Source organism: Lepisma saccharinum, chromosome 27, assembly GCF_977018435.1.
Source record: "Lepisma saccharinum chromosome 27, izLepSacc3.1, whole genome shotgun sequence".
Classification (NCBI taxonomy): domain Eukaryota; kingdom Metazoa; phylum Arthropoda; class Insecta; order Zygentoma; family Lepismatidae; genus Lepisma; species Lepisma saccharinum.
In genome coordinates, this window is record NC_139255.1 from 36276102 (window position 1) to 36294665 (window position 18564).

Genomic DNA, 18564 nt, shown 5'->3' on the forward strand with positions numbered 1-18564 from the left:
AGTACCATGAAGATTGTATGTATAAAATGAGGAAGTGTAAAATTTGAGAGCATACATTGGGGCTCCATGGTTAATTATTATCGGAGCTATGATAGTCCAGTTGGTAGGGCATCTCATCACCACAGGGGAGACCCAGATAATTCCCAGTGTGGGTGACCTCAGCTGGGGATTTTTCTGAACTTGTCCATTCTGAAATTGCTCTGGGGTTCACCCAGTCTCTAATAAATGAGTGTGTGGGGGTTAATGGTGACAGAGCCTGGTGCTTATCACACCTTTTGGACTCGGCACCAAAGTTCCCAAGTTCGAAAACCAGCCAGAACATAGATGTTATTTGTGAGTATCCATCCCTTCATCAATTTCATCTAATTGTCACTCATCATCATCACAATTAGCCATAAGTGGCAGAAAAGTGACAAAGAAACAAAAATGCAAATACTCATCACATCACCTTCATGTTGGCAAAGATCATGACTGTGTGCGGAGCTACCTCCATATTCCCCCTATAGACTTCACCATGGTTGAAAGTCGCAAGCGTTGCCACATCTATCTGCCTTCTTCTCTATCAGCAGCCAGCCGTAATCTGGGTATGGTCACGGCATCATCCAGCAGCATATATGTGAGGGAGGGCTGAAGACACGAACGTTAAAGAAGAAAGGGACTGAACCGAATGTTTTGCGACTCTTGAAAAGTGCTCAGGGAAACACTCTCCCAGTCCTGTTTTAGGAGGGGAGGAGGGAGCAAGATGCTTGGATTGGGGAAACGAAGGACATTATACCTTGGAAAAGGGATTCTGTGCCTTTATGACATGGTGCAATGACCACTGCTTCACCATAAATACTATTATTATGTTTGAACACTGAGCTTTTGTTTTAAGTCTCCTTTGGCAAGATTAGACCTACAGTTTAAAGTAGATCTGAACCAGCATGCTGTGTGCCTCCACTGGGGTATCAAGCCCATGATGTCTTGATTTCAAGGTGACAATGTTACCAGGGAAGCCATTATGCTTGAAGTAAAATAACCTACACTTACCTCGTACACCTGCTGCTTCATACTCATTACCAAATTTCTTGACACATGCTATCCCTAGCAACTGCACAAGCCAACATGCAGATAATTGAAGGTCATTAATAAAGATGCAACCAATCATTTGTAGCAACATTTTGATAAAAATAACAGCCACGTTATATCCAAGCAAATAGTTCCACCTGAAAGAAAAATGGCAGATGTTAACGAAAGCATGAATCAGAAATAATAATTTGTATATTATGCACATCAGTTGATAACTTCTCTCATTAATATAAAATACAGTACTGGTAATAAGAAAATTCTTGCAATGGTTAAGCTAGGTCAAATTACAACAAACTTACATCTGCAATACTTGAATATGAAAATAAGGAAAGTCTTATTTTATGATGATATATGCACAATTTTTAACAATTGTTAGGAACAAGCATAGTTCCTTTTTTATGGAAACCTGAAATATGAGATTACACACTGCAATGTTCTTCTTGGAGTTTCCAAGAGGTGGGAAGCCTAACTATTCACCATGTTTTGTTATGAAATTGTACTTTGAATAAATCACTGATGCTGTTTACCTGAATTCTTTTCATGGCAAGCCAGAAACTTTATCAACCTTCTCCCTTGCATCTATTAATCTTCATACTACAAACAATAAGAGACTATAACTTATTTAAAATTGATGTAAAACACTTTTTTTAAAAAAGAGTATGATTACCATTTAAGAATAGTTTCAATCTTCCTCAAGTAGAAGTCATTCCCAAGCCACAGGAAGGTGAAGGAGCCCACGAGGTATCCAATGGCAAAAACATTCACCCTATTGGTTCCTGACAGGAAAACTATGCCTAGTGTTACCCAGAAGAATGAAGAAAATATTATCTTCTTTATAATGTCAAGCCATGACCTGCAACAAGTACATACAATTATAAAATGATTAACTAATCCACATGTACATATGAGAAATGTGCAATAAACAAATAGGGTAGAAGAGCAAACTGTTCACAAAATCATAAATTAATTTAAACATTCCAGCACAAGCAGGGGGTGTATTTTCCGACAAAGTTATGAAACAAATTTCAAATGTCCTAACACCATATGCTATAAGCAAATGTCACAGACATAAAAACAGTAGTTTCCAATATTTCACAAACTACTTCTAGTTCGCACCAGCTGGGACTGAAGGATTCACTCAGAAGGTAATGAAATCCATTTCTTTGGGAACCAGTTCTATCATCTCTAATGAACATCCTTATTTCAGATAGTAGGTTCCTAAAGAATGGATTTGACCTACTCCTGATGTGATTTCTCTGCACAAACAAGAAGTTTGTGGAACACTGGAAAAATGGTGTTTCAATTTCTATGCTCTGTACATCAAATTCACATACAAATAAAGTTATTTGAGTTGGAGCATCAATTACATAAATTTATCGTGTAAAATATTCATGGTCTTGTTTGTTTGAGTTGTTTTTAAGTCTATTTTATGCACAGAAAGGCTAATCGGGACCACTAGGTATCAAATCTGGAACCTGTTGATTACTAGGCAATGATGTTACCACTACTTCATCCAAGAGGCCCATGTTCATGGTCTTGTAATGCATCACAAGTGTTAAAGATCACGATTGGATTGGATTGATTTGGTGTTTTAAGTCCACTTTATGCACAGTAAGGCTAATCGGGACTGGACCTACAGTTTAAAGTGGGATCCGAACCACTTGTGCCTCCACCGGGTATCGAACCCGGGACCCCTTGATTACAAGGCGACGACGCTACCACTGCGCCATCGGGGAGGCCACTTAAAGATCAAGAGGCTAACCACACAATGATTATATTTGGTCTGTCTAGAAAGAAACAGAAACTCACAAAATATTTAGCTTCCACTCTGAAATAAGTTCTGCAGAATATTAATTTTTCCCCCATCGTCTAACATTGGCAACATTTCATTCTGCATTTCAACATTGAGAACATAACCAACTCTAGAAAAGGTGGCAAGAGTAGTTTCATGTTTTGTGAAAGCACTGTTATATATGGAGGCCCACAATTAACATTGTGAGGGACCCAATCTATGGCCCTTTTCAAAGCCAATCCTCCATCCAATTGGAGGCAAGTATGTAGGGGGTGACATTGTAAGTTTGTTGTATGCATATTGTACACCCTCGTTTTATTATGTGATTAACAACTTTGCATGTTCTTGAAGTAAACCACTTTGTTTTAGTGCAGATATAAAATTTTGGTCGACACCAAAACAGTAACGATATTCTACCGATCTAATATCAAATTCCAAATAGTTCCTGAAAAACATGAATGGTTCATTCACCTCTTTAATAAATGTATGTCACCAGGTGACTAATGCAAAAGAAGCTCCAAATTTAGACATTTACTTTTAAAAAAGGAGTAATGGAGACTACATGTTTATGTCCACAAAAATTATAACAAAATGGCAGAATATTGCACTAAATTATAAGATTAGATATATCGGATCAGTAAAATATCAGTAATATTACCACTGAATTGATACTCTGGTATGTCCCATCCCTATTTTGTTTCTTCAAGAAAGCACTAACAAATTGCATACTGTCTGAAAGCCTGAAAGGTAAATATCCAAGGAAACTGATTCCCTTTTTCATGTGTCTGCAAGCAGAATATGAGATAGATAGATGGTGATCATAATTGGCACTTGTTGGTGCAATAGTTTAAGACTCTCGTTTCAGTGTGGACAGATTGCATTTTCCAGTATTTTGAATTTGAAAAGACTAATGCCCACCATCACTTAATTAGCTGAATCAAAATTAACGGTTCACATTAAGTGGAGCTATAAATTTCCAAAATTTCTCTCACCTGATTTCTGACAGAAAATCTGGCACTGGATTTGGGTCCGAGCTGTCGATATCCAACAAGACCTCCTTGTTACTTCCTCCAGGATAAGAACCAGACTCTCTCTCAATATTGAATACCAATTTTTGCCGGCAAACCAACACAAGTAGAATGAAGTCACCTGAAATGCATGGGCATACACATTTGTCAAGTTAATTACAATTTGAGAGGCTTACAACAATTTCAAAGTTTCTATTATCAAACTGTGGCCACAGTAATACTCCAAAATTGCTGCGAGTTTTGTTTGATAAGCTCTGAAAATGTAGTCCAAACAGAAATAAGTGGAGTGGAAAAATGTACTTGAAAAACACTAGCCCCATCTAATTTGCTGCACTTCTTGACTCTCTCAGCACTCATGCGTCTAGTTGGTTACATGGTGCAGCACAGACTCGTCTACTTCATTGATCTGGTGCCAAGTGGTGTATTTGGTGTCTGCACTGTTTGCACTATGTTCTGGTGTAATGTGTGGTGTATGGTCACATGGTGCATGCTAACTAATCAAATTAATGTTTAAAACAGCAGACAGGCATTGTTGAATAATCTGAACTTGAACACCACTATTCGTTGAACATCATTTCCTTGCACCAGCCTGACACCAGAATACAGCTGCACTACATCTAGTGTCAAAAAGTGCAGCAAACTATCAGATTTCGCTCAAATGAAAAACAGACCAGTTTTCATAAGTTTCAGCTAAAAAAAAAAGCAGCAGTTATTGTGGTGACAGCCTTGCCGTCCTTAACACATTGGGGTCTCACGACGGGCATAGCCCGCAGTGCACTTAAAGTCAATGTGGACGAACGACGGGCATATGCAATAGCTTTGCCTATTGAACTACGGGCTATGTTCGTACTTCGTCTCATGCGCGTGTTCATTCAAGCCCCTCTGTTGAAATTCCGACCGCTAGGTGACTCATGTGCTATTTTTATCTCGCACCTGCGACTGTTCGGGTTGATGTACGTTGCATTGTTTAGAATGGCGTCCTTAGATCCAGACTGCATAGCGGAAATTCTGCATGAGGATTCCACCTCAGAGTTTGAAGTTAGCGACGATTTTGATGATGCAGATGAATTTAAAGATTTGGAAGGTAGGTTATATTCGTAATAATTAATTGTTGACAATATAAACAGTGTTGCAAACTCTAGTATTTCATGAATGAAGTGAGAAGAGGTATTTTTTTTGGGTTTATTCATCTTGCCTCTTGCTTGATTCTCGTACATTTATTATTTTGTATAGTGTATGTCAAATGAAAATTTATTTTATTTATTTAGTTTATTTATTTGTTTACTTTTTACAGATGACGCAGAACCAACTGATACATCGTCTGGTCATGTGTTGCAGCCACTTTTTCATACAAAAGCTAATTACCTGTAATTTGTAATTATTTTTTGTTATGTGCACATAAGAAGTATTCTTATTTAAGATTCAAAAGATGTATTGATAGTTTATGTAGTTAATTATTGAAATTTCCAGATTACGAACTTAAAATATCTCTATATTAACATTTGTTACAATGTTGTACTTTTTCTTTTTTTCACAAAACATTGCTGAAAAAAATATTCAAAAATGTATGAAAATGAAAAGAAAATTTAACAAATTTTTGTTTATTGAAAAGAGGAAGTTTTGTAGATTTAAGAAATGTGTTGTAAATAAAAACAAATTAAAAATATTTTTTCTACGATTTTTTGAAAAACAACAAAAAAGCGCAGACCAGAGGTACAAATGCTGTATTATGAGGCCAGACCCGAATGTGTTAAGGCCCCAACTCCCCTCATGCAATTATCATACAATGCTACATTGATGAGGGCACAAGTTTGAACGGTGTGCATGTTCTATATCCAATTACAAATCAATGCATATGATATAACCTGCCAGAATTCACCATAAAGCTCTCTCTGTGTAAAATTAATTAATTTCAACATACAGTTACTTGATATGGTTACAACCAGACTTGTCATGTGTCAGAATGCACCATTTGTTAGCCATTTTGAAGGGAAGTATTGATAAGGATTTTTTACCAATACTGATGATGAAGTACAGTGTTTGAATTTTTGTTATTTAGCATTGCTTTTCTGCCACTTGTGGCTAATTGTGATGAGGATGAGTGATGATTACAAGAAAATGATGAAAGGACACTCATAAAGACCACCTGTGTGAACCTGGGAACTTTGGTGGAGACATTGAAAGTCCATCACTTTTGAGCGTCTGGAAAGAAAGAGTGGATATTTTGCCTCAGTGTATCTAACCATTACACATCAAATTCTCCTTTTATTTCACATGAAGACAAGAAAAAAAAACTGACAGAATTTTGTAAAAAGTTACCGAATATTTATATAAATATCTATATCATAAAATTATATGCATATTTAGTGATTTCCCAGCACCAGTAAATTATCTGGTCCTAGAAGTAAAACATAACATTACAAGAGAAAAGTTGCTTTTCCAACTTTGAAGTTAGTTTGTTGAGGTACAGTCAAATAATAATGGAACAAATGACACTATAGACACTACAGATATTATATACAAAATACACATCAAATGGATAGGTTAATGTCAATGACAGTATTCTGATGTATATTTCTAAACTACACTTAATTAAAATATCTGAACTTTAAATTTTATTAATTGGATGTGTATTTCCATAAATACAAAGTTCCATGGATTTCTTTTTGAGGATTACTTACAAAATATTTTATATGCATACGGTGGATGGCTGTAATCTGGTAAAAACATCCACAACTGTGTTCGCCTCAACTTTTCTTCCGTATACCATGGGAACTCTGAAAAGAAAGAGAGAGAACAGATTAAATTATAATTTCTTTAAATCATAGCTTATGTTAATATAATTTCTTGCATACATATAGTTTTTTTAAAAATACTTCTTGCACATATTGCTCCTTTTAAATAATATTTGTATCAAAGCACTTACTTTGTATTATTGATATTACACAATACGTTGACAGTTTTAACCTAATGAAGACTGTTGCAAACAAACAGCAAGATGTCAGTTATGATATATTTATATTTAAAATAAATCACATTGGTGGAAGGCGTAGGTCATGTAATTATCTCTCTACGGATTGATTATCTGTGTAACAGAAGCCATTTTATCATGTTATATTAAATAATAATGTACAAATGGACTTCTTATGGTGGTGTTGTACTCTATTTGTTTGACACGTATGCGTGTGTTTTTGTCAAGAGAAAAAAAATTATTTAAAAATTTATGAGAAAACTTGAGAACTGAAAAAAAATCAAAGAAATACAGTCAAGAATGGAAGCTTGAAAACCAGAATGTTTAAATTTAAATTGCTTTTTCATTTATTTATTATTATTTTATTGAACAAAATGTCACAACAAAGCAATAAAAGATGTACCAGTTCCATCTATAAACTAGTACCATTTAACATATAATGAATGAACATAACTATGGCATTGCAAACCTTCACTTACCTAAACACAGGCCAGGTGGAACCCCTACACACAGTAGGTACTGCAATGGTACGAGGACAGCTATGAACACTATGAAGAAGGTCCATACTCTGGAGAGGGTCTCCCTTGCTGCTTGGTACAAACAAGAGAGCCACAGTGCATACCAGATGGAATACATATCCAACCTTGTTCCAATAACTGCTACAGTTGCCATCAAACAAACCTGAAATATACAATTTATGAGGTATCAAATTTATTTCCAAGCACAGGGTGTAAGGCAATTTATTGGGCTAAAATTAAATTTGCCCTTGTAATTTAGTACTGACTAAAGAATATACTATTACAGGGAAAAGACAGATAAATCAGTACGCTACTGATCCAAAATTTCTGTAAATAACCTTTAATTTAGTGCAAAATTTTGCCATTTTGTTATTACTTTAATGAATACAGAGGTATAGTTCATGTTCGATGATTTTATAAAGTAAACGTCTCAATACCCACTTTATTTTTCTAAGATAAACTCACTGAAGTCATCTTATTTGTTACCCTGTCTCAGGTCATGTCAACTATTTTTTCTTGTTATAATATTTTATAGATATGCTAATTAACTAGGCACTTGTATTGAAATATAAATGTGTGTGAGTAGCCATATCAAATTTCAGCTATCAGTGTAAATTTGTATTATGTATTCTTAAGGTTCTTACATTGTTTGTATATCTACCATGTAACCTGTGTGTATTTTCATCGTATCTCGAATGTTGTACAAAGATACTCTTGGACCAAATACGGAGTACAGAGTGCACCGAACCTCAAGAGGAAAAATGAAGTGTAGGTGGGAAGATAGTAACATCTTATATACATAAAATAAAGAGGTGAATTAATCATTGAGGTTCTTCATGGCATTTTAGCTATTTTACATTTGATCAGTACACAATCTGTTATTGATATCAGTAAAATATTCAGCTGACAGAATGTTTATACAATCGTAAGCAAATGTTCTATGCTGAAGAAAATGCAACTTCACACCGCAAGGTGTGTTGGAGGCTTGATTCAAAGTTAAGAGGAGGATTAGAGAACAATTTTCAGGCTAAGCGGATTAGTTCTACACTAATTCTGTACCTATCCTCTCAAGAATAGCAGAGTTATACATAAAACAAATGGTATTTTTTGTGTGCCACCCTGCAGTTACACAGCACTTTTATTTGAGATTGTGCAATTTTACCATTGCACATACACAAGTTGTTAAAATTTTAGCAACACCTACCTCAATTCCAAACTTAAAAAATCCATAGTTAAAGAGATACTGGACACAGTTGAGAATATTTTTATCAGCATCTCTGCGAGAGATACTTGGGAAGAGCACCAAGGGCTGGTAGCCAATCTGGCCCCTGATCAACCGTTGGTACTTCTGCCGAATTTTCACTACTGCTTGGATTGTCATCACAAGGATAATGCCTGCAATGTAAGCATACAAGAAAGCTGTTTTCTTACATTTTGAAGTTTATACAACCTTGATCATTCTTCAGTATTCACTCATTCCTACATCAGGAATACTTTTCAAAGTGCTCTTAATCGATATATTTTTATATGGAAATGAAAACTGGAATATACCTTGATGATAAAATGATGAGTACATTTTCAACATAGCATACTATTCCAATCTAAACATCTTGCTCGGTCCATAAAATGCTGAATGTAACCAATGTATCTTGAGAATTACGCAAAATGAATATTGTCATTAGTTCAGCACCAATACTGCAAAAGTGCATTTTCTGATTAAATGATATATTTTAATATCTTAACAATATCATGAAAGTGTATAAATATTGTTAAGCAAAGCTCATGTTGCTACGGAATAATTACAATGGAATTCTTACACTAATATTGGTAGCATTTCTGAACAAATTTAAGTTGCGAAAATTTCCAATTTCAATAAAAAAATAATTCTTGTGAACCTTGTTTATGGAGAAATCTTGATGTTTTGACATTGGCCATTAGTTGCTCAAAATGTACAGCATCAAGACCTAAATTTTCTCTTTAACCTTTTTATATTAACGAGATCATAAAACAACTTCTGTTTATGAAAAGGTTTTCCCAGGATATCAGCCAGGTGATTTCTGGATAGGCTTCCTGGTTGATATCATGAGAAAACCTCTTCATCATTCGCCACCAGGAAAAGCTTCATGAATTATTTCAACTTCTGTTTAGTTCTATCTAATGGCAACAGTGTCAATTGGTTGAAACATCAAAATTCCTACATGAACAATACCACAGTGAGATTAAAGAATTATTTTCTATTAATAGTAAATAGTTTTTGGAATGCGTTAATACAAGCAATTGAGAAGCAGCTCACAATTTCCAAGTAATGGTAAAAATTCAGTTCTCTCCTATGTTACTTCACACTACAAATTCATCAAACTTACCAATGTAACCTTTCAGAAGATCTGGAATGTTATCAGATTTCCTCAGACCTAGCCAATCTGCATTATTCATGGTTGTATTTCCCTGCCCTACGTAAGGGTAGCTGCTGTTAATGGATGATAGGTCCTACAAATAAATACAAAAGAACATTTTGTAAATACACATATGCAAGTCTGAGGATATAAGAAAGGAGCTGGGTATCATTAAAATATTAAAATGACAAGGCAGCTGGCACATGAGGAAGAGTTATAATACCCTGCATAATAAAATAGCACGGAGTATATTTTACTTGTCATTATTATTGCCTCCAACATATTTTTCTAATAAATTTTATAAGTTGTAATAATAGGTGAATCCAAAACATTAACCTTTCGAGTGTGGCTGGTACATATGCGTACTACCAACGGTATTCAACCTTGGAATGCTGGTAGATATATGTACCAGCACCACGTGGCAGAAATTAATGTGCCATTTCTTCAAAACCACATGTAAAGTTTCAATTCTGTCTTCTTTGTTTGTTTGTATGCATAGGAAGGTGTTGCATACTCAAATTACAAAACAATATATCCATTGCTACTATTATTAACAAGCAGAGTTGAAAAAGTCCTTTGTTTCCTTCTGACTATTATGGGATAGAACTTATAAAATGGGCATTAACTCCTCAACCACTGCTTTCTTCTGATATATTTCACTTTTACATTTAATCATGAGAACAGAATACTTTAACAACATGTGCCAATTAGGGGTCCAGGAGCAAAGATCCAAGTTTCAAAATTTCCCGAAAATTAGGACACTACAAAAGTTACGTAATTTCATTTTTTGTTCAAAATTGGGGAACTGGCATTATACGTATATTCTCTAAGGGTGGTGATAGGCTTTGCTTCCCTGCAAATTTGGTCCATCCAGCACTAAGGGTCTGCTTTAGAAGTGAATTCCGGAAATTCTTTCCACAAGCTGGCAACACTGCACTGCCACTTTTATACTTTATTATTTTTTTCCCCACGAAGTATCAGCCTATTTTCAATGAAATTTTGCATGGTTGTAGGATTGTACCACTGCCACTGCTACATATTACATTTTTTAATTCACTTCGGTCTATTGTGGTGGCCACATGGGTGTTTCGAAAACAAATTTCTTGGTTAAATTTCAATTTTCTTCTTCTTCCTATAACTGTTTTTATTGCAAGATACAATGTATTAGGGATGGGCCGATATGAAATTTTGGCCGATACCGATTAAGTACCGATATAAAATTTACCGATACCGATAACCGATATTCTACCGATCCAGTATAAAATTAGAAATGGTCCTGGAAGAACCTGAAAGGTTCATTGACCTCCTTAAAAATGTGTGTTTTGAGGTGACTGCAGTGCAAGAGAAGCTAAATATTTAGACATTTACTTTTTAGAAAGAAGAGCATGGAAATTATCCATAAAAATTACAACAAAATGGCAGAATTTTGAACTAAATTATAAGATATTTGTCAATATATCGGATCGGTAAAATAATCGGTAATTTTACCGATAAACCGATACACCGATATGCCTATATCGGCCGATACCGATAGAGTACCGATTAATCGGTCCCATCCCTACAATGTATACATTTCAACTTCATCATAAAAAAATTCTCCACAACAATTAGTTCTTGAGCTAGATCTTTGTTTTTGTACTTTGTGCCACGTTTGAAAATTGTATGCTTGAAAAGTCCCCATCTGGGACAACTTACAAGCATGAGGAGTTCTGTCCACTGAAGATTAGGTCAACATTTAATGCTACCCAATCTGATTATAGCCTACCTCCATGCCAGAGGTTTCACAACCTGCTATGATGCCAGGGGTCCTGGGTTCAAATCCCAGCCTTGGCATGGGTGTTCTTTGTGAGTGTTGCATTCATGAATTGCATCATACATCGTGATTAGCCAAAAGTGGCAGAAAAGTAATGCTAAATAACAAAAATCAAATCAAATCAAACAAATCTGATTACATAAGTGTAATGTATATGAAGAAATCAATCTACCATATTTACGCATGTATAGTACACATGCGTTTATAATGCTCACACTGGTTTTGGCTGGGTAAAAGTGACAAAAAATTATATCTCGTATATAATGCGCAGTACAATCCAGTTTCAAGAAATGGCTTTTTTAGTTGAAGGTTGTAAATCTGTTGCTATGCTGATCATACCTATTGAATTGCTCATTCTTTCTTTTTCAAAATATATACTTTTTCTTTCCATGACTAATGTAACATTTATACGAGGCACATTCAGGACCTTCCAAATAGCAGTTAGCAGCACAAGATTTCTTCCATTAAGGAATTTACACACTCTATGTATGTCATATTATTTGGCCAGTAATACATTTTAATTTTTATTATCTTTTTCCTTATGTTTTCTTTCATCCAAAGTACCATAAAAATCAGAACGTTTCTTCATTTTTTGATGAACTTATTTCAACTGCATTGCACATTAGTGTCATTATCTTGTATGGAATACTGTTTGCATATTCAGAAACTGCAGGATTCAAGCTTTACAACGATATATAACATGATAGGGTTCCGTAAACATGAAAAATCAATGCACGTGTCCCAAAATCATGTAATGACCCTGTACGGTTTTATGCTGGCTGTCTGAATTATTCTGTGCATAATATGCACCACAGTTTTTGGGGGCACAAATTTTGGAAAAAAGTGCGCATCATACATGAATAAATACGGTATTTGGAGCATGTGACTCTTCTATTCACCATCAGAGAAAAGCTAGTGAAGCAGAACAAAAATATATAGGCAGTACAACCTCAATTTTATTCATGATTGGGAAAAGAGAGACGCGGTAGTATATAAATACGGAGAAACTAGTACTCAATTTTATGTTCTCCAGTACCAATAAGGGAAAACATCAATCTGTGAAAATTTTATATCATTTTGCTCTTTTGGGACCATTAAGATTGAATGTATAATGTGCAAAAATATAACAATCATAGAACATGAAATCAGGGTTCTATTTATATTCAAAAGAAAGGCATAAATTCTAAATTACGAATGAAAAAAATCAGTGTTTTAATGGTATACAACAAAATTACCATGAATTTTATTGTTCTCATATACAGTGTAAAATTGAGTTAATAATTCTGTTATTTCGTTTTTATTCATATTAATATGCATGTGTAATTTATGTGCCAGGGTTTGTAAAATAGATTTCTAGAATGTAGTTCCCTTTCCTAAGGCAAAAACTCCAGATTCAAAGCAGGTTGGTGAATCGATCATTCATGCCTTTCTGTACTTTATATTGCATCGTTATATGTGTATGTATGAATATTAGAAAATGAAATTATAATATGAATAATTACAACATACATGTCAATAAAGCAAATGATCTTAATGAATGATTTATTCAACTACCCAGGTACTTATAATGTTAGTACACCAGTTTCACTTCACAAACCATCTCACTGCAAAATAATATTTGGCATTGGATTCGGCAAACCACCTTTGCATACAAACAGATTCTTCTGTATAAAATATAAAAAAAATAGATGTAAAAATTCTTAACTGTGCAATTTGCATCCTGGAGCTTATGATCGATGTATCCAATCTGGTAAATCATCTTGGCAAGAAGCAGAAGAGAAGCGAATATTGAGCACAAGTGGGAAATAACAGTTTGAACTTTTGGCCCAGATGGTTGTGCTGCTACAACCAACAATACAAAAAGAAAATGAAGAGCACATACCTGGAATGAAAGAAATATACTATAATACAAGAACAAGAAGCTTAAGAAAGCTTTCAAACTGCTGCAGAAGACAAGCAACAAGTGACACATGACATTGGGGTTTCACACTGAAGTGACACATGACACTGGAACTTCACACCAAAGTGAGAAGTGTCATATGACACTGGGGTTTCACACCAAAGTGACACATGACACTGGGCTTCACACCAAAGCGACACATGACACTGGGTTTCACACCAAAGTGACACATGACACTGGGGCTTCACAATAAAGTGACACATGACACTGGGGCTTCACACCAAAGTGATTGATTGATTGATTGAGTTGGTGTTTTAAGTCCACTTTATGCACAGTAAGGACTGGACCTACTGTTTAAAGTGGAATCTGAACCACTATGTGCCTCCACCAGGTATTGAACTCTGGGACCCCTTGATTACAAGGCGACGACGCACACCTAAGTGACAAGTGACACATAACATTGGGATTTCACACCAAAGCAACAAGTAACACAGGCTGTACAGCCTGTAAAAAACATTCACTGCTTACATTTAACCAATAAACTGAGGTGACACGATGCAAGTTATTAAGGAAACAGCCCAGTCTGAGTGACATATAAGTGACAAGCAACATGTGCAGCTAGTCATGTTATTTCAGTATGAAATGTTGCATTTATTTCTTAAGATTTATTCCCAAGTGACAAGTGTTGCTTGCCATTTTAGTGTGAAAGCTCCTTACATCTCTCTCAAAACATTACTGAACCTCACATGTTTCTATTGGTTACAATATTAGTGGTGGAGAAATAAAAATAGTGATATCAGGAGAGATGGATATGAAGGGATCCTTTACACTATACATAATGAAATTACATCTATCAATGAGTGCATTGGTTGTAAAAAGAAATTACTGTCACTTGCAGTTACATTTTATCATTACCATGCTATATCTAACTTTTACATAGATGGATCAACATTATCTACTTCAACATATGGACAGGTGTCATAAAAACATGCACATAATATGTTGTAAAAATGAATTCTTCTTGTCAGTGACTATGACATTTACAAAGAACTCGGTAATAAATCACTTAGAGGTATTTATAAAGAATTGCATCTCATGTGAAAGTGCAATATAATTTCATATTGTGTCTTGTGTACTCAGTGAAGAATGACATGTTAGAACACTTACTTTATGATTTCAATCCTCCTGACGGCCTTAAACATTTTGAATTGAGGAATTAGTTTAAAAATTCAGCTTTCGTTAATTCTTACAGGTAAAACTGGCACAAGGATGATCACAAATACAAAAAATGTAAGAAAGAAGAGCAAGAAAAAAAAATCATTGTTATTTTTCAGTATCTGCAAAAGTCAATGAACTATTCTCCGACAAACTTCTTCTCCAGAGTTTTCACTCAATTTAGCAAAAACAAATTCCTGGATGCTTTATCAGGTACTTTAAAATAAATTCCCAGGCCAGGCAATATCATTCTTACTCATGTTTTAACTCAGTTTACAATAATTATTTTTTTTTTGGGGTGGGGGTATAAAAGCAATTGTTCCAGTTGTAAGAAACACCATATTTTTAATAATTTAATTTTACTTACAAACACCTGTTGCATCAAAGTAAGGTTTTCAAATATGTGAAAATGCATTTTCACTGGTAGTATAACAGCTATGTTTAACATTCCTAGTTTTTTCCAGGTTTTTGACATTTTAATTAAATTCTCTGACCTTTCCATGAATTATTTTAGTCACACGTTTACTTCCATGATTTTTCTAAGGTCTTCATGATCAATGGAAACTCTAATTTGCAGACTCATTCATAATCACAAACTTTCACCATTAACATGAAATCTGTATGAGATAACACACCAGAACTGGTTCATTGAAATAACTTGTTAATGTTTTACTTAAACCAAAACCTACGACAAAGGCACTATATATTTTAAGCTTTTTTAAGATTAAGTACACTTTAGTCTAAAGTTTGTCTGCCTAACTTTTATTAGCAAAAGTAACTGGAATTATAGGTAACTTCTGAATCAAACGCTTCAATACAGATTCCACATTAATCAGCAAGTCTTCACTGCACAATGTCCTATAATGCAAACCTTTTTCTCCAATGGAGACAAGAGTCTCCCAGATAATGTAGTGGCTTATACTCTTGGCTTGTACTCACAAGCTCTCACGTTGGATCCCTGGTTGAGGAACATTGCACAATGTTTCAATTCAACTTGAAACTGTAGGTCCAGTCCTAATTAGCCTATCTGAACATATCCTAAAACAAACTTTTTCTATACAAGACCACACACTACAAGTAATAATGAGTATAAATAAATATGCACAGACAAAGATTACTTACGTCATATGTTGCTAACAAAAATACCGATAGAAATACAATTTTTAACATGTGTAGTTCCAAAAAGTTCCAAAAGAATTCTATCAATTCAAAGAGGAGAGATTTTATCCTAACAGCACTCTTCTTCATTCGATGAACAGAATAATCTGAAACAAAAGAATGTAATGTGTAGTGCTTTGTATAATTTTACACAGATAGTTTATACAGAAAGGGTATACAGTAGGGATGTGCTGAAGCTGATTGCCAATGTATCAATATTAGCATCGGCAAAAATCCAGTATTTAAACTGGTACAGATAATATAGAGTTTTATCTTCTAATAAGTTTTATATTTTAATTTTGTAAGATTCATTGAAAATTATGTTAACAGATCTTCATCACTGAACTCCCATTCAGAGGATCAACCTACATAAAAATCAGAAATAGAACAGACCATTGCTAAACTCACTACTCCACGTGAAAAGGATTCGCTGTTGTATTGGAAATTCAAAAATGAGTATCCAATCCTGAAGCAAGTGGCAACAAAATACTTGGGCATACCTGATGCATCAGTATTCAGTAAGGAATGCTCAGTGTTTCTGGACAGATAAGATAAGAACTAGGTTACTTCCAGAAGTGCTTCCAAAACTCGTGTTTCTGAAGTTGAATCTGCCAGCATTAAATTTCTAATATTAAGAACAGGAATTCATTTTGCATTTCAAAGAACTGCTTGTGTACTAATGTTAAATCTCTGAGAATGTATATGTATAGTATTTATTTAATATGCAATTAGAAATGTTTATAGCAAATTTATTTTTGTCATGCTGAAAATAACATTCCATTTCTGTTGAATAATCTTATGTATCGGAATCTGTTAAATATCAACATCAGTACCAGTTTCATAAATTATCGGTGAGTACATTGGCATCAGTAAATTTTCAGCTTTGTGACATCACTAGTATACTGTCATAGGCTATACAACATAAAGCACTTACACATTTAGTATTTCCTACACAGGCCATTATTATAAGAACAAAATAAAAATTACAGTAACAAATTTAAGAAAAAGTAATAATTAAAAACTGTTTAACCATTAGATGTGAATTCTGTTTTCTGTGGTATTAGCTCTGACATCGGTGGTTTTCAGCAAAAAATCAAAATTGTGCATTGCTCTAAATTTCAACATCTCAGAAACTACGAATAGAGGTAGAAATCATAACTCTATCTGTTCAGTGTAGATGAGACAAGGTCATGCTCTCAAAGGGCCCATATGTTTCAGTTATTGGAAGAAAAAGAAAGTATGAAAAAAACTTTGTCATGACAAATGAAGTGTATTGTAACTTTATCCACAGACAATACATTACAATGAACATACAATGCACAAGGAGTGGGAATAAGGGCAAGGGGGAGACCAAGGTGTCCTTGGAAAGAGCAGATAGTGGAGAGTGTTAGGAGAAGAGGACAATGTTGATGGAGAGGAATGGTGGAAGACCAGAAGAAAATGGAGAGGCTTGACCTCTATGCAGACTCAGTCAGAGGCAGGAAACGGCAAAGGATGATGATGATATGTATTATGTACCATTATATACTGATCTACACTTTAAACATAAACACCTACAGAAAAGCTGAGGTTAATGCACAAAAACAGTAATTATCCACCTCCCCACTTCTTTGAATTCCCTTAACAACCCCCTAAAATCTTTCACGAAGGTCCAATTCATAACCATTTTGACTCTAAATTTACCCTTGCATGCCCCTAAATGCAAACTTGCACTCTCCCCAGATGGAAAACTGAATCAACTCCTGTACCAATCAGGCCCGTAGCTAGAATTGATCTCCAGGGGTGGATCATGGGTTATCGGGGAAGCCTTGTAAACCTATTCCATTTTTCAAACGTTTAACAGTATTAAATGAAGTTTAATTATATATGTGTGTGTGTGTGTGTGTGTGTGTGTGTGTGTGTGTGTGTGTGTGTGTGTGTGTGTGTGTGTGTGTGTGTGTGTGTGTGTGTGTGTGTGTGTGTGTGCGTTGGTATACCCGTCATTAGGAGGAACAAGATCAGAAAAATTACCAGCATTAAGAGGGACTTTTTCATTGCGAGGTAATTTTGGTGGTTCCTCGGAACGAGAGAGCACATTATTTAATATTATGGCCGAACGGGCAAAGGAAAATTTAATGTCGTGGAATTAATCGACGAAGGGGACCAAGATCTATATTTTGATAAAAGATAGAACAATGTCCGACAATTGTACTCGGAGTTATGCTACAAAACAGTGCATTTTTCTGGTTCCTCTTTTCGGGGCATTGTGCCTGTACGTGTGTATCAGGTGTTTATCGGTTCCTCTCAACGGGGCTCTGTGCTTATCACCTACACACAACGTGTGTGTCGTTTGTGCGACGCCAGAGACATCTGCAGTGTGTGAAAAATTGCGGAACTACATCAGCGGTGACGTCAAGGCGGAGCGAGGAAGATCGTAGGGGGTGGGGCCTGCGGTTGCAGAGAACAGCGTTGTCGGATCTCCCCCTCAACTTACATGACTCAGCAGTTTTCACTGACGGCTGTGAACGTTGCATTGTTCGCAGTGCTGCATAAGTTGCAACGCTGGAGAATGCAGCGTTGCTACATCATTGCCTACATGGGAAATGTTAACGGCGCTTCACGATTGCGTTCTGAGAGGGTTCGTTGTGTGATAGTAGCCGTATTTAATATATTGGTTTGAGCGTGGGCAATTATGTCTCGTATTTCTCGGAAAAGATATATATCAACGA

The 18564-nt window shown here is 35.2% G+C and overlaps 1 protein-coding gene across 6 annotated transcripts in view; it reads right to left on the reverse strand.

Annotated features, from left to right (window-relative positions):
- Positions 1 to 18564, reverse strand: part of Piezo (piezo type mechanosensitive ion channel component) — a 289087-nt gene that overhangs the window by 94178 nt on the left and 176345 nt on the right. For all 6 annotated transcript variants that reach the window (XM_083113418.1, XM_083113417.1, XM_083113421.1 and 3 more), the window contains 9 exons: positions 15821 to 15963; positions 13289 to 13465; positions 9741 to 9864; positions 8582 to 8772; positions 7339 to 7540; positions 6570 to 6665; positions 3853 to 4009; positions 1736 to 1921; positions 1030 to 1205 (listed from right to left, as the gene is read on the reverse strand). In XM_083113418.1, coding sequence (XP_082969544.1) covers positions 1030 to 1205; positions 1736 to 1921; positions 3853 to 4009; positions 6570 to 6665; positions 7339 to 7540; positions 8582 to 8772; positions 9741 to 9864; positions 13289 to 13465; positions 15821 to 15963 — 1452 coding nt within the window. The remainder of the gene's footprint in view (positions 1 to 1029; positions 1206 to 1735; positions 1922 to 3852; positions 4010 to 6569; positions 6666 to 7338; positions 7541 to 8581; positions 8773 to 9740; positions 9865 to 13288; positions 13466 to 15820; positions 15964 to 18564) is intronic.